Source organism: Sarcophilus harrisii, chromosome 3 (assembly GCF_902635505.1).
Source record: "Sarcophilus harrisii chromosome 3, mSarHar1.11, whole genome shotgun sequence".
In the NCBI taxonomy this organism is placed as follows: Eukaryota; Metazoa; Chordata; class Mammalia; order Dasyuromorphia; family Dasyuridae; genus Sarcophilus; species Sarcophilus harrisii.
The window spans coordinates 393479014-393493226 of NC_045428.1; the positions used below are offsets into that span (position 1 = coordinate 393479014).

A 14213-nucleotide genomic window follows, 5' to 3' on the forward strand; every position below is an offset into this window, starting at 1 on the left:
GGCAAATTATCTTATTGAAATAAAGACACAGAAAGTATTTTTAAAGTATGTCAGGAAATACTCTATTTTCATGTGGCTTAACTACTACTTTGTATTACATTGAAAAGGCCTCATTAATTTGTTAAAAAGGAAAGAGGCTGAGGAGGATAAGATCTAGTGATTTGTTGTTTTTTTATGGGTATGTCTGATGATTTAATTGAAGAAAATGGGTGATGTCATTGCATTGGTTTTAATGATAAAATATTGGCTAAAAAAGTATATGTACAAAAGTGTATGTATTTGTTTTGAATTGAATCAGGAAATATATTAATCATTTGCTAAAGGAGAGAAATCATTTATTGAAGGAAATTTATTTTCATGATGAAGTTATCAATTTGCGGATTTAATTATTAACATAAAACATTCAATTTCTTTTAATCTCAAACTGAAATACTGCGATAGTATTCTCCAACTATGAATTTAGTTTTACCTCATTGTATTTACCTCAGTGTGAAGGCTGCACAGGTCTCTTCTTCCCTGCCTTATTTGATTAATATTTGTTGTTGTTATATTTACCCTGGGTCTGGTTATTTTTAAGTTTAAACTTAATTGAGGTAAAAGAATCATAGATTTATAATCTTTGGAACTGGAAAGGACCTTGGAAAAATGTTGTCAAAGTTCCAAGAGAATCTATTAGTTTAATAAACCAGGTTGCCATTAGGCCAAACTAATTTGCTGTTGATACTCAGTCATGGCCAATTCTTCATGACCTTATTTGGGGATTTCATGGCAATGACACTAAAGTAGTCTGCCATTTCCTTCAGCTCATTTTACAGATGAGAAACTGAGGCACACAGGGTTAAGTGACTTGTCCAGGGCCACACAGCTAGTGTCTTGAGACTGAATATGAGCTCAGATCTTCTGGGCAGCAAGCCCAGTACTTTATTCATTTTGCCACCTTGTTGCCCACAGGCCATACTCTTTAGTTAGAATAGTCTTCTGCCTTGTCACTTTAACTCTCTCTTGATGTTTCAAATGCCAAGTACCATTATTCTATCCCTTATCTGTCTGCTAGCTTCTCCCAAGACACCACCAATAGGAGTCTTCCCTTTGAACACTTTACCTCACTCCTTCTCTCTCTCTCATACAAATTTATTCTCCTTGATCATGCTGTAGTCCAAGTTAGTTATTCAATAAACTAATAATAGTAACAAAGTGTTACATATCTCTGGAAAAATATTTGCTGCTATTTACATGTATACCCATCTTTGGTAACATATGGCATTCTTATCCCAAATTAATGTATATTACACAAATAGCAGTGATTCTTATAAAATTTATAAATGTTTATATAATAAAATTATATCTCCAAAATCCAACAATTGAAAGTTTCGATTTGAAGAACAAAACTGTAAAGTCCAAAATTAATAGTTATTTTTCCAGATTTCATAAGAAAAACTTTAAAATTGGGGGTCACCAATTCTGTTGGTTAGAGTGATAGGTTGTCATGACAACATTTAATTTTCCACTATGCAGAAATGATTTGCAGGCATTTGGAGAAAGAAACTGATAACTTCAAGCTGGTTATGTTGAGGAATGTTGTGAAGGTTTTCTGGAGGCAGCCTTAGTTTCAGTTATAATCAATAATTACTCCAAAATAGCAGCCAGCTGGTAAAAATGCAAACGTTTATTTCTCCTTCCAAAATAGCCCGGTTAGTTGAGGCCTAACTCTCTGCTTGAGCTCTTGCAGCTTTGTCCTTGGCTTCTGCCTCTGCTTTCTTCAGCCTCCAGCCAGCACCAAGGTAGAAGATATGATGAATCTCTCTTTCCTCGAAGATAGGGCTTGTAGGCTTTCTTCCAGAGTCTCCTCTGGCCCTGAGAGCTTCTTGCTTATATGCTGTGCACTGAGTACACACCCATTATTATATCACTGGGAAACCATTATTTGTTGTAGGATTAAATCAATGCTAAACTAGATTTAACCATTGTTTCTATCAGTTCAACTTAGTACCTTGTTTCAAGTTCTGGCCCAAAATATCTCTTTCTAAGATCAAATCAACTCCAATGGCTTAACAGTTTGTAAAGATTCCAACAGAATGTCTTTTTGTTGAAACACAGAGTTATGGTTTTATTCTGTCTTTTTTTCCCTGCCCTTATGAACATAATTTCTATCATAGAACATCAGGATGATTAAAGCATATTACTGGATAAAGAGTCTAAATGAAAAACTCTTCCAATGAAATTATTTTCAAAATAGAGTGGTAGACTGTTAGATTGAAATCAGGAGAGTCAACTTCTAATTCTAGCTCTCAATTGAGATCTTGAACAAAATATTTAAACTAAGTTGCAGTATTCCTATATGTAAATTAGCATAATACAAATAAATATACAGTCATACACATACACACATATATATGCTTATATCTATCTATCTATTTCTATATATACATATATCTATCTATAAAAAAAGGTACATATATGAAGTACTTAGCAGTTCTCAGAAAACAAATATCTCATTTTAAAGAATAGGTTCTATTTTTTGCTTCAAAGCTCGTCAATTTTATATATTTATAATACACATGAGAAGGAATCCAGGTACTGGCCTAGTCTTAAGTTCAAAAGGGTATTTGGAAGCTACATTTGAGCCAATGGAGAAATTATAGAAATACTAGTGGGAAACATTTTTCCTTCCTTCATTTTTCACTTAAGTTCCAGAAAACTCTTACTATATTAAATACAGTCTTGTAAAAATGTGGCAATACTTCTCTGAATGATGCATGCTTCTCCAATATTTCAAAATCATTTAATCAATGATGTTATGTTACCAGACTATAGTGAATATCTGATAAGCTATTATGAATTAATTGGGAAGCTTGCCTTACCCTTAATTCAATGCATTTATATTTTATTCCTTTCTTCATTTTTCATTTTTATCATTTATGATGAAGACAAGAAGTAAGATTTATTTTTTTTCTCTAACAGGTTTTTTTGTACCAACCTTAGACATAATTGGCTAATACGTTATTCCACAATACACAAATGCCATGTAATTATTCTTCATTTTCTTTTGTATCTCTACATAAGGACCAATCTCATTCTCCTCATGTAAGATAAACTCCTGCTGGCTTCCAAATAATACATTTATTTGTCTTTCAAAGCTCTGTAACTTCTGAACTGAACAGAACACATATGGTTTCACTGGGAATTTTACTTGCCTGTGGAGTGATGAAATCTGGTTTTTAGGTAGCTTTTTGTTCTCACACTACATGCCAAGAAGTTCTTAGAAAAACATCACTAAAGACATTCAATATCCACAGATAGGGGGGAAAAATCTTTTGATTGTCAACAATGGAAGACTTGCTTACATAAAGAGAACAAAATAAAATGTTATTTGACTGCTTTTGCCTCCCAAATTACAGGCAGAATAGTTTATTGCATGTCAAATGGATGACTATTTCTCTACCATGGTATAATAGAAAGAGTGCTATAGTTGGGGTAAGAAAATGTGGGTTCATATCTCTGCCACTACCCTTTGACCTTAAACAAGACATTTCATCTTTAAGGGATTCTATTTCCTCACTTTATAAATGAGTCCCTGCTAGCTCTAAAACTAAGATCTTCTGAGATTTAAAACTCATATACAGTTCCCATTTTCAATACACATAAGTTAGGGATTGTAATGAACTTGAATGTTATACATAATTGTTATCATATACTATTTTGTCTAGTTCTTAGGTCCACAAATTATACAGAATTTTAAAAACTCTCAACAGGCTACAAAGATGATTATTAAACTAGAAATGTAAGAAACTCTTTATTTAGGACACACCTACCTTCTCAAATGCATATTCTCCAATTATGTACACCATAGAGGAATTGTAGGGTAAAGTGGAATGAGGGACTTGATAAAGTCATTATCTTCTCAGCTGCTCTTGAGTCAGGTTTTCATAGGGAGAATTCAAATGTTTAGCTTGAAGGGACTTCCCACAATGCCTTACTCATTATTATCCATGCAAATACCTGCAAAGATTACATTCCAAAATCAAATATTTGTTTGGAGACATGTCTCCTCTTTAAGCTTGCTCATGTTGCAATCTGTGTCCTCTCTTCATTAGTATGAATGATCCTGGACAGATGTTTAGGAGATTTCAATTCAAGGCCTAGGTCATCACTAATCATTCAAATTTGGGCAAGGCATTTCAGATTTCAAGACCTCTGTTTCTCATATGTAAAAGAAGAAGGTTGGACTATACCTTCCTCTTCTGTAAAAATGAAATTGTAATAAATCTAATACTTGTTTCACTGTCAGAGAGATCAAGTCCAATAATATATGCAAAGTACTTTGTTAACTATAAAACAAAAGTTTTATATAACATATAAAACATAGGTTAAATATAAAACATTTATATAGCACTTTAAGATTTACAAAGAGATTTGCCAATATTATCTCATTTGATCTTTACAACAACCCTGAAAAGTAGAGTTTTAGAGATGAGGAAACAGAGGTAGGCTGAGAGTCACACAGTAAGGAAATATCAGGTCTCCAGGATTCCATGTTAAGTACTCCATCCACTGCATCACCTAATTGCTCGTGTCATAGAAATTATGGCAAGAGAGTATTTTTTTCATTTCCCCTGATGGACAAGCAAGAGAAAATGGTCTCAAAGTGAAATGTGAGGATTAGTTTAAGAGCACTTGTCCTTGTAGCAGATAGGTAGCACAGTAGACAGAGCACCAGCCCTGAATTCAGGAGGACCTGAGTTCCCAGCTGTGTGACCCTGGGTAAGTCCCTTAACCCCAATTGCCTCAGGGGAAAAAAAAGAGTACTTGTCTTAATAAGGTTGTTAAATTATAAAAGGAATGATGAAGGGTAGATGTAAAATTGTTGCAGCTGATCAATCAAATAGCATTTAATACATGTTATTATGAGCCAGACACTGTGCTAGCTGTTAGAAATACAGAAATAAAATGAAATTTTACTTGTCTTAAAAGAGCTGCAAGGGAGAAGAAAAATACAAAAACATAGTTGTTTTTAGGGAAGAAGCATTAGCATTTGGCGCCAATCAAGAAAGGCTTTAGATAGAAGATCTGACTTGAGAGAACTTTGAAGAAAAAAGATTTTAAGAGAAAGAGATGAGGAAGTGGTACTTTCTAAGCATACAGGACAACTAATGCAAAGATCTGGAAATGGAGGATCTCCACGTCTCATGTCATATGTGAGAAACAGCAAAAAAGCTAATCAGTCTTCCCATCTGTCATGCTTTCATCTCACCAAATAGAGGACACCCTCTGAGAAAGCAAGGACATGACTTTTAGACTGTCACAGAAAGAATTCATTAAATATTTGTTGAACTGAATTAAACTAAACTTGAATGATATTATGCAGAATATTTCAGTAAAGAATATTAAAATAGTGCATTTTAATTTAATTATCCAGATAATTATTATCCCTATAAATATACAATAAAATCATACCACCATAAGTAGCACCTGTAAGAATTGTAGACATTCAATATTGTGATGTAGAGTTTTTCAAATGCTCTATCCCACAAGCTTTGTGTTTAATCTTTCATATGAATCTTGAAAATAAATAATGTGAATTCTGTATTTATTTATCCATTTGAGGGTGTGGTAGAGATACTAAGGAACAGTGAATGAAAATCCTAGCCCTTCCAGTAATTCTGTGATCTTAGACAAATCACTTTAATTTCTACTCTTAGTTTTCTCATCTATGGAATGAAAAAATTTTAGCCCCAAAATTCTGAGTCCGTTATTCTATTTGTAGACATAGTTTTAAGGGAATATATATCACCATGTTTTTTGTCATATTTTTAAATGAAAGCTGATTTGATAACTTGTAGAAATATATGGAGTCCAAAGATGGGATATGAAGTCAGATACCTAATTTACAATACAAGAAGTTAATGGAAGCCTAGAAATAGAATCCACATTTCTTGACCCCCAGGCCAATGCAGTACATTTTCTTCTACAGATTACTTCCAGGAATTCATAAAGTGTTTTTATGCTTTAAGTGTTATCTCATTTGATCTTTACAACAACCTTGAAAGATAGGGGGTTATATTATTCCCATTTTAGAGATGAGGAAATAGAGGCAGAGGGAGAGTCACAGAGTGAGGAAATATCAGGGTTTCTGGATTCTACATCACCTAGTTGCTCTAGTGCCATAGAAATAGATCAGGATTTGGGGAGGTAAGGGGGTAGTTCATTAAAAGGACTAATAGGAAATATAGTTGGAAAGGTAGGTGGACACCAACTCATGGAAGTCCTTAAATAGTAGACTAAAGGAATTTGTAATTTCATTAAGAGAGTGCCATAGCCAGACTTATCTTAAGAAGATAATTTTGACAATTACTTGATGGATGGACTTGAGATGTGAGAGAATGGAAATAGAAAGTTAGAAGACTATTATATATGGAAATATGTTTGGCATTATATTTTTTGCCTTCTCTATTGGTGGGGTAGAGGTAGAGGAGCAAAGAAATTTTGTAACTATCAATAAAAGTTTAAAAAAGAATACAGTAATCTAGGCAAGAAGTAATAAAGGATTGAACTAATGTGATGACTGTAAATGGAAACAATGTCCCAGATGTAGGAGATGTTTTAGACACAGCCTTTATAGAGACTTAGAAACTAATTAGATGGGGGTGGGACATATTTGAGGGAGTAGTGCAACGTGATTCCAATATTATGTAGCTAAGTACTATCTTCCACAGATATAGGAAGTTTTGAAGGTCAGGTAAGCTGAGAGAGACACAGAGACAGAGAAAGAGAAAGAGACAGAGACAGAGACAGAGACAAAATGAGTTCTTGTTTTTGAAGATTTCCAGAGAAGGAAATTTCCTTGATTATCATAATTTCTTTAAATTATTGGATGTCACTTGCTCTCTTGAAGCACATAAACGGATATACAAACTATTGCACTGATCCCATCTACATCCTATTGTACTAATGTCTCTCCCCTTTCGTTCTGAGGTAAATGAAATTTGAGAAAAGCCCATCATTTTTAACATAGCTACTTCAGATGCCAGTATAGAAAATCAGAATGCTAGGAAAAACATCTTCAAGTAAGAAGTGAACAAATTTCCAAGAAAGGAATATTCTATTTAAAAGCATCACTACAAATGTCGTAGTATCAATCTAGTCAATGAAGGATAGGTGAGACCAGCTCCCCTTATATCTATTGCATGCAGACTCAGGGTGTTCTGATAAATAAAGCATTTATTAAATAGTGTTTAATCTGTTAGGCATTGTGCAATAAAAATACAAATAGAAGAAAACAAGACTGTCCCCAACATCAAGAAATTTGCTTTTGAATATGGGGAAAATAACAAATAAAAGAGAAATGGGGAGCTGTAAATGGGGGGAAAGGGTCCCCTGTGGTAACATCACAAGAGAGATGGAATCCAGGAAGGTCAGGTCAAAATTGACTTCTTAAAGTCCAAGGTAAATCCTATTCTCCGCTGCAGAGAGAGAATGGAGATTATAGTGTCAGTGGAGTGCACTGCAAATGACATAGTTGGAGAAGTCCAAGATACCCAGTGGAGTTTAAGGGTGCAGACCAAAGTACCTGACCAAAACTTAGGGTTGTTTCTAAAGTGAGTAAATTAGATACTTTGACTCTATAGTTGCTATTGTGGTCCATGTTTGTTCTTAAACTTCAAGTTCTCCTTCAATTTAAAAGATTATTACCTATGTTTTGTATATTATATAAAAAATAGGTTTCTTCTCACTTCATAAATTCACTCAGAAATTCGCTGTTTTTTCACTTTATGAATTCCTGAAAGGATTGTAAGCATTTCTATAAATCTGTAGGAGAAAATGCACTGCACTGGCCTGGGGTCAAGAAATGTGGATTCTATTTCGAGGCTTCCATTAACTTCTTGTATGACCTTGAAGCAAGCCACTTAATCTCAGGACCTCAGGCTCCTCATTTATAAAAACTGAGAGAGGGGGATGTATTGTATAAGATAAGCATTAAAATTATATGTCACTAGTATTTACATTTTCCTCTTTCTACAGAATATAATTCATTTCTCTCCATAGGCCTGAAACTTATAGGTTGCTGTTTTGAATGTTTTCTTTATGATGTTCTGTGATTCATACTTTTTATACAGCTAACTGTTAGTGTGACTTCAACACCATGAATTGCTGTGAATCTCTTGTTGTGGCTAAGTTGCAGCCAGAACCCTAGCTTTTTTAAGACTTTGAAGTCATTGGAAAACCCTACCTAAATCAAAAAAAAAAAAAAAAAATGACAAAAGTCTTTCAGTGTTTTCCCAAAATAATGATGCCGAACTGTCCTTCTGGGTCTTCTCTCCTCTCCAGGTTTTCCAGTTCCTGAGGTGAGCTGGTATAGGGATGGCCAGGTTCTTTCCGCTGCGTCACTGCCCGGCGTGCAGATCTCTTTTAGCGATGGCCGCGCTAAATTGACGATCCCCGCTGTGACAAAAGACAACAGTGGAAGATATTCCCTGCGAGCCACCAATGGATCTGGACAAGCGACTAGTACTGCTGAACTCCTCGTTACAGGTAGGGTGAGGTCCTGGACCCCAGCCTTCCCGATAACATTTCCCCTCAATCTCATCAGAGGGCTCTGTCCATAAAGACTTGAGTCAAATGGAAAGCACTAAGTGTGGGGAGAAAGTCTAAATTCAGGAAGTGACACAATAGTCAATTTGGATAAGTTAAAAATGGTTTGGTTTTGGTCGATTATAATACATAGACAGGGCATAATTGGTCTCTGAGTCAAGAAAACTAAAGTCCCACTTATGATGTCATTTATTTATTAAGTGCTTACTAGGTACTAGACTCTAAAGGCACAGATATAAAGACCCAGTCTTTGAAGTATTTGCATTTAAGAAAATAGGAATGTATACTGTCTGAGTGACCCTGGGACATCCTCAGTGCTCTCTGCTGCTCTTCAAGAACTTTCCTTATCTAGAAATTCCCTCTACCATGGAATCACAAATGCTATCTTTATCCCTGTAACACAAAAGGTCCTGGAGTTAGAAATAGACTCGTGTTATATGGTGGCTACTTTATACATATTTAGAATTTAGACAATACACGTGTATCTTGACTTCTTGAGCTTAAATTATTAAGTATTTATGCCACAGTGTAAATAGAAAAGAATTGTTATTTAATTCATTTTCTTATCAGCTATAGGAAGAGGATAATCTTTTATAAAGTTTTTATATATTTTTTATGCCTGTTAGATTAAAGGGGAAAAAATGTGAAAGCACTTTGGAAAAGTTAAAAAGCACCATTCAGATGTGCATTATTACTAAACCTCCCACTATTCACGCAGGGTACCCCAAAAATCTCCATGTAGTTTTCAACTATTAAGACTTGTTAAAGCTATATCAAGCTTATTTCTATGTTATATATACACATACACATATATGTGTATAAATAGATTTGCCTGCAATTATATATGCAGGGTATCTCAAAAATCTCAGTGCAGCTTTAAGCTATTTTACATTATTTAATAGGTATTTTAATACCTTAAAGCTACAATTAGACTTTTGGGACACCCTGCATATATGTGTACACAAATATCTATACATATATGTACACATATATAAATGTAAGTATTTATAAATATAAATATATAAATGCCTCCATACATTTAGGCTACAACATTTTGAAATTTCCATTTCTACATTACTAAGTCAATAAGCATTTATTAAATGCTTTTTATATTCTAAGCATTGTGCTAACTACTAGGGATAAAAAGAAAGGCAAAAGATCATTCTGACTATCTGAAAAATGCCCTTCCTACTATGCAATTAGGATAGCTAGGTGGCACCACAGTGCATAATATGCTGGCCCTGGAGTCAGGAAGACTGAGCTTTGTAAGTTCAAATGTGGCCTCAGATATGATATAACTGTATGACCCTGGACAAGTCACTTAACCCTGTTTGCCTCAGTTTCCTCATCTGTAAAATGAAACAGAGAAGGAAATGGCAAACCAGTCAAGTATCTTTGCCAAGAAAACCCCAAATAGCATCATAAAGAATGAAACATGACTGAAATTGACTCAACAACAGTATACAATTAACCAAAAAAAAAAAAAAAATAGAATTTGAACTGAGAATTTAAAGCCAGGTAAACATTTACTTGAATTATTAGAAGAGATAGATAAAGAATAATCAAGTAGATGATGCCACAAATGTATTTTTTTTAATTTAACCTAATTTAAAAGTAATATTTAAATATTTAATAAAACAAAAGTAAGAAGAAACAATGTTATAGAGGACTGGCCTCAAAGTCAAATACTTGGTTTCTTATCATGCCTCTGATACATAATGATTGGATGACTCTGGCCAAGTCCCTTATTCTCTTAGATGGTACTGATCCTGTGTTGGTAAAGGGACATTCCTCACCTTGTAATTACTTATTCCAATAAAATTGCAAATTCAGTTCCTGTACCTATTTGAGTAAACACAGACAAATCAAAATACCAACATCAAAATGATATTTTCCCCAAAAATATCTTCTGATATGTGGAAAACATTTTTTAAAGTAACTTAAACAAAAACATATCAAGTTGCATTCAAATGTTCATACTAATACTAGAAGTAAGCTTGGAAAAGAAGATTCCAAAAAAGTTCATGCCGAGAAATTTTATAAAATTGATGTGGTAATCAATATTGAACAATCCAAATCAGAAAGCCCCAAAAGTGAGATGTCTGTGCTTCCTAGAACAGTTTTTACTGTCATCTATGTGTATACTGTGTTCAGTGTAAAGGATGCTCAAGTCAGCAAATCATCTATGAGTTTGGATATAGTGCATTCTTAAACCATCAAAATAATAATAGTTAACAATAGCTAGTATTTATTATTTTTTAGATTTTTAAGATAGATATAGACATAAATATATAGTTTTATTTATCTAAATACATGCAAAGAGTTTTCAACATGTATCTTTGCAAAACCTTGCATTCCCAATTTTTCTCCCTCTCTCTTCCCCTCCACCCACCCCACCCACCCTACCTACCCCATGACAGCACACTATTCAATATTGTGTACAATTCTTCTAAATATATTCCCATATTCATCATGCTACACCAGAATAATCAGATCAAAAGGGAAAAAAAAAAAAAACACAAGCAAGCAAACAGCAACAATAACAATAAAGGTGCAAACTATGCTTTGATCCACATTCAGTCTCCATAATTATTTCTCTAGATGCACACCTTTAGCACAAGTCAATTACAATTGCCTTGAAATCGCCTCATTGTTAAAAAGATCCAACTGCATCTTCTTCTTGCTATGTACAATGATCTCCTGATTCTGCTCACTTCACTTAGTATAAGTTCCTGTAAGTCTCTCCAGGCTTTTCTGAAATCGGCCTGAATAGCTAGAATTTATTAAGCACGTATTTTGTTCCAGGTACTTTGGTGAGTGCTTTACAAATATTTATCTTGTTTGATCTTCATAAGAACCCTGGGAGGTAGATTCCTATTTTACAGATGAGGAAACAGGCAAACAGAGGTTAAGTAGCTTGCCCAGAGTCATAAGGCTAATAAGCATCTAAGATTTGAATTGAGGTTTTTCTGTTACTCTTTCCATTGTAGCATTCGGCTGCCTCTAGACAGCTTGCAGTTAGTGTCTTGGAGCATTGATGTAGAGATGGGTAGGACTGATTTCAATTTCCCTTCCTTCCTCCTCTTGTCCAAATTGTAGCAGAAACAGCGCCCCCCAACTTTGTACAACGACTACAGAGCATGACCGTGAGACAAGGAAGCCAAGTCCGCTTGGATGTTAGAGTGACTGGAATCCCTACACCTGTGGTGAAGTTCTATCGGGACGGAGCAGAAATCCAAAGCTCCTTTGATTTTCAGATTTCACAAGAAGGCAACCTCTACAGCTTATTAATTGCAGAAGCTTATCCTGAAGACTCTGGAACCTATTCAGTAAATGCTACGAATAGTGTTGGAAGAGCTACTTCAACTGCAGAATTACTGGTTCAAGGTAACAAATTTGAGATTCTAGTACTTAGACTATGATTTCCTTTTATATCTTCATGTGTTCTCCACGGTTAGATCAATAATAATAGATAGGAAGAGGAACAAAGAATAAGATTTAGTTGTTTAAAAAGATTAAAAAACAATGGCAATGATTTGTGGGGGGTGATTTAGAGATCCTATTACATAATATTATACTATAATTAATGCAGAGTGATAAAGTGAATACAAAGGAGGTCACTGACTCAGAGGAGATCTATGAAAACATCAACAGATAGAAATTCTAACTTTTAAAGGAAAGACCCTAGGATGTAGGTGTGTCAGAATTGGCATCTATAGAAGTAATTTGGGAGTGGGAGGATTTGGCAACAATACAAATGAAAAGGAACTCAGAGATAGCCATCTGAATTCTCAAGACAGAATTATCTTGTTTAGACAAATGATGGACTTATTTTAGAGGCTGAATTGTTTTTAATGCTCTTTGTTCAGTCTTGTATAACAAATACGCTTTCACTTTACCGACCTAATTAATATTTATGTGAAATACAAGTCTTTCCACATTTTTCAACTATCTAAATGACCCATAGAATTGGATTGATTTTGCTTGTAGCTAGTGTTTAAGTACTTCATAAAATAGACTGGGCTGTTGTTCATCCTTCTAAATGTTTGTCTTCTCTTTCTTACAGGCGAAGAAGTAATACCTGCTAAAAAGACAAAAACAATTGTTTCGACTGCTCAGATTTCCCAAACAAGACAAACTCGAATTGAAAAGGTACTTTCCCCCACCCTCTTTCCAGTTCTCCAGTAATTTAGCTTGCTGTTCTCATCAGTAGTCCTCCCCTCCTTCTCATGATTAACACTGGAATCCTTTACAGAAAATTGAAGCCCACTTTGATGCCAGATCAATTGCGACTGTTGAAATGGTCATAGATGGTGCCACCGGACAACAGCTGCCCCACAAAACACCTCCGAGGATACCTCCTAAGCCCAAATCAAGATCGCCAACTCCACCATCCATTGCTTCAAAAGTTCAACTGGGCCGCCAACAGTCCCCATCTCCAGTTAGGCAGTCACCATCTCCCGTCAGACATGTGCGGGCACCAACCCCTTCTCCTGTCAGGTAAAGGAAACCTTTGTAGCACTCGCTATCTACCCAATAGATTATTAAAGAAATGTTGGAGAAAACAATGAAAAATGCAGTCATGAGGGGAAATAATGCCATAACATTTTTCACACATGCAACGTGCTTCACAAAATGTGCAAAAGATAAGTTTCACAAAAAGGCAAATAGTAGGAAAAACATTGTCAAGTGAACTTAAGAAGAGAGACCCATGGACATTGATCTAAGTGAGTGATACCTCAGAACATATGGAGATAGAACATTTTTATTTTGTAGGGAAGAAGGAAAGCAACTCATTTAGAATACTATAACTGGGGAAAGGGGATAAATACACACACATACATACACACACACATAATCTATTAGCTTCCTGTCAACTAACTATTCTAACTAGGCATTAAATTCAGTAAGGAATATAAATACAACCTTGTGCTCTATAAATTCTAGTGCTATAGTTAAAAGCCCAGTTTCATCACCCTAGGTACAGCTTTGGAGAAACTATTTACTGGGTGAACTAAAGGGTTATTGGCCAGCTTTTTCCTAGCTTAAGTTACTCAATATTTACAAGTTTTGTTTGTTTTTGTCCAGACCTGTGATTTTATCAGTACAGGGAGTCCCCAGATAGGAAACTTGATCCACAATTCAGATTGTCAACTAGATCGCTTTTTTATGATCTTAGAGAGTTGCTTGTGGACATTGACTCAGTGGGACTTGTTCAGATTAACACAGCCAGCATGCAGTAGAAATTGGACTAGAGATTGTCTTGCCTCCAAAAGTTAGCTTTCTCTCCATTATACTGTGCTTTCTCTGTTTGCTTTTGGAAAAAACACTAGCTCCTAATTATGTAACTTAGAATGAATCATGAAGTCAATAACTCAGCTCCCCCATTTTCTCATATAAAAAATGACAGATTTAACTTCAATGATCTTTCAGGTTCTTAAGAATTTCTTACAAAATATCAAATTGGTTCATCTGAGAAATTTTTTTAAAAGGTGAAATTCATTACATTCAGAAATTTGTTATGGAAGCTGGTACAAAGAGCAAAGTACTCCAATATCTTTGCCAAAACAACCTCAAAGGGGGGGTCACAAAAACACAACCGAAAACAACTGAGCAACAACAAT

General features: G+C 34.8%; 1 protein-coding gene across 4 annotated transcripts in view; it reads left to right on the forward strand.

Annotated features, from left to right (window-relative positions):
- The window catches only part of TTN (titin), a 324196-nt gene that overhangs the window by 4362 nt on the left and 305621 nt on the right, over positions 1–14213 (forward strand). For all 4 annotated transcript variants that reach the window (XM_031960390.1, XM_031960391.1, XM_031960392.1 and 1 more), the window contains exons 3-6: positions 8326–8529; positions 11689–11976; positions 12656–12741; positions 12845–13089. In XM_031960390.1, the coding sequence (XP_031816250.1) occupies positions 8326–8529; positions 11689–11976; positions 12656–12741; positions 12845–13089 (823 nt within the window). The remainder of the gene's footprint in view (positions 1–8325; positions 8530–11688; positions 11977–12655; positions 12742–12844; positions 13090–14213) is intronic.